The sequence below is a fragment of the Hordeum vulgare genome, chromosome 7H, assembly GCF_904849725.1.
Source record: "Hordeum vulgare subsp. vulgare chromosome 7H, MorexV3_pseudomolecules_assembly, whole genome shotgun sequence".
Taxonomy (NCBI): Eukaryota; Viridiplantae; Streptophyta; class Magnoliopsida; order Poales; family Poaceae; genus Hordeum; species Hordeum vulgare.
Genome location: NC_058524.1, coordinates 242,745,675 through 242,748,696, shown reverse-complemented (window position 1 = coordinate 242,748,696; position 3,022 = coordinate 242,745,675). Strand labels below are relative to the sequence as shown.

Here is a 3,022-nt window from a genome sequence, read left to right as displayed (position 1 = left end):
CCGTTCTTAAATATAATAAGTCTTTCTAAATTTTTTTCCTAGAAGACTACATGTAGAGCAAAATAAGTGAATCTACATTCTAATATATGTCTATATACATTCGTTTGTAGTTTTCTAATGAAAGCTCTTAAAAGACTTATATTTAAAAACGAAGGAAGTAGATCGCATATTGCTTAGCTTCCTCTTGCAGCTGCCCCTCCAACCTAGCCCTAACGGCGTGCTTTCAACCCCCATGGCCAATGGGTGCTGTCATGCACCGCCTCAACCTCCCTCGGCAATCTCTTTGAGCCCCACCCCAATGAGCAACTCTGATGGCGCGCCCCTTCCCCCATCCCCAACATGTACTCGTAAAGTTTCGGACTTCCTCCTCCCGAATCGCACCCGTCCACGGCTTAGTCTTGCATGTCCGGCACCCCTCACGTCGCCTCCTCTTTCATTTCAGCCTCTTATGAAGCTGAAGCGGAAAGTGCCTGGCGCATAATATTTTTTAGGTACTTGATGTTTAGCAAACAAGAACAATTAATGTCCACACATATTCATTCATTTGGAAAATGAAAACCATGCATTTCTCATATAGACATTTCATGTTCCATATGGGCCCTCAATTGTAAACATCTTTGATAGTGTACAACATCAACGATCCGATATTAGTCATACATCCAGAGTACACACATACTCATGAGAACTCGATTTTCAAGTGTTTACTTGCCGGGCACGAAGTTGGTGGCGAAGGCCCACGCGTTGTTGTTGACGGGGTCGGCGAGGTGGTCAGCGAGGTTCTCGAGCGGGCCCTTACCAGTGACGATGGCTTGCACAAAGTATCCAAACATGGAAAACATTGCAAGACGACCGTTCTTGATCTCCTTCACCTTGAGCTCGGCAAACGCCTCGGGGTCGTCTGCAAGGCCAAGGGGGTCGAAGCTGCCACCGGGGTATAGTGGGTCGACGATCTCTCCGAGTGGGCCACCAGCAACGCGGTACCCCTCGACAGCGCCCATGAGCACGACCTGGCAAGCCCAGATGGCAAGGATGCTCTGCGCGTGGACCAAGCTAGGATTGCCGAGGTAGTCGAGGCCACCCTCGCTGAAGATCTGGGAGCCGGCCTTGAACCAGACGGCCTCGCCGAACTTGACACCGTTGCGAGCGAGCAGCTCGGGGAAGACGCAGCCGAGCGCGCCGAGCATGGCCCAGCGGCAATGGATCACCTCCAGCTCACGGTTCTTGGCGAAGGTCTCCGGGTCAGCAGAGAGCCCCGCGGTGTCCCAGCCGTAATCGCCCGGGAACTCGCCGCTGAGGTAGCTCGGGGGCTCGCCGGAGAGCGGGCCGAGGTAGAGCACGCGGTCGGGGCCATACCACGGGCTGCTGGAGGTGGCAGCCTTGGCCGCGGTCTTGCGCATGGTGATGCGGCCGCCGCCGAGGACGTACGAGGCTCCGGCGAGCTTCATCGCGGGGGAGGAGAGCGCCATGGTCGTCGCCGCCATTGCTTGCTGCCGGATGGAACAGAGCAAGCTGCTGATGTGCGGCTGCTGCTGCGACTGATGGGTGGCTGCGTGAGGAAGAGAGGGGCAAGGCAGGAAGGTTAAATACCGGCCCGCGCGCGCCAAACGGCCAAAGGGAGGGAGTGAGGGAGGGGGCCACGTCCTTATCTCGGAAATCACGAGCCGCGGCGCGATTGGCTTGCGGGTTGGAGTAGGGTGGATGGGGTGGCCGTTGTGGCGCGCTCAGGGCCGGACACCAGGACGACATGAAGCTGCTAGGACGATCGACGATCGCTCCGCATGTCCATGTGGTGGACGAATGTCGTCGGGGTTCCATCCCCACCAGGAGGGAAGAGCACATCCAAAAGTAGAATCATCCATTTTTTCGGTCACATGCACCCTACTCTCTCCGTTTCTAAATATAAGTCTTTTAAGAGATTTCGTTAGAAGTTACATACCGAGTAAAATGGATGAATCTACACTCTAAAGTATGTCTATATACATCCGTATGCACTCTATTAGAAAGACTTATATTTAGGAACGAAGGGAGTAGATTTTACTATACGGCTAGTAGGAAACTTCACTAGGAGTACTAATCGTGGTGAGTGTTGATTATCACTTGTACATTAGGCAGTTAGAATTATGTTTCTTATTTTCTAGTTTTACATATATCTCTCGATCCTTTCCTTTTATAACGGCAACGGTTGAGGTATTTTTATTCATGTACTCTATATATGCTAAGGCATACGATCAATGCTAATATTAACAACCCATATGGTATCAGATACCGCCTCCTTCCTCGACCTAATCTCTTTCGCCGCCGACGCCACATCTTCTTGCCGCCGCCGCACCTGTTGCCACCGCAACCTCCCTGCTGCCACTATGTTGGAAATATGCCCTAGAGGCAATAATAAATTAGTTATTATTATATTTCTTTGTTCATGATAATCGTTTATTATCCATGCTATAATTGTATTGATTGGAAACACAGTGCATATGTGGATACATAGACAAAACACTGTCCCTAGTAAGCCTCTAGTTGACTAGCTCGTTGATCAAAGATGGTCAAGGTTTCCTGACCATAGGCAAGTGTTGTCACTTGATAACGGGATCACATCATTAGGAGAATCATGTGATGGACTAGACCCAAACTAATAGACATAGCATGTTGATCGTGTCATTTTGTTGCTACTATTTTCTGCGTATCAAGTATTTGTTCCTATGACCATGAGATCATATAACTCACTGACACCGGGGGAATGCTTTGTGTGTATCAAACGTCGCAACGTAACTGAGTGACTATAAAGATGCTCTACAGGTATCTCCGAAGGTGTTCGTTGAGTTAGTATGGATCGAGATTGGGATTTGTCACTCCGTGTGACGGAGAGGTATCTCGGAGCCCACTCGGTAATACAACATCATACACAAGCCTTGCAAGCATTGTGACTTAGTGTAAGTTGCGGGATCTTGTATTACGGAACGAGTAAAGAGACTTGCCGGTAAACGAGATTGAAATAGGTATGCGGATACTGACGATCGAATCT

The 3,022-nt window shown here is 49.8% G+C and overlaps 1 protein-coding gene across 1 annotated transcript; it reads right to left on the bottom strand.

The window, feature by feature from the left end:
• Positions 1-519: 519 nt before the first annotated feature.
• On the bottom strand, positions 520-1,560 carry LOC123411532 (chlorophyll a-b binding protein of LHCII type 1-like). The gene has a single exon (XM_045104497.1). The coding sequence runs from the start codon at positions 1,479-1,481 to the stop codon at positions 702-704; it is 780 nt and encodes a 259-aa protein (XP_044960432.1). The 5' UTR covers positions 1,482-1,560; the 3' UTR covers positions 520-701.
• Positions 1,561-3,022: the final 1,462 nt, after the last annotated feature.

What these genes read in the sequence shown, in the direction of transcription:
- LOC123411532 (XM_045104497.1), bottom strand. Translation starts at nt 1,481, where the DNA reads ATGGCGGCGACGACCATGGCGCTCTCCTCCCCCGCGATGAAGCTCGCC.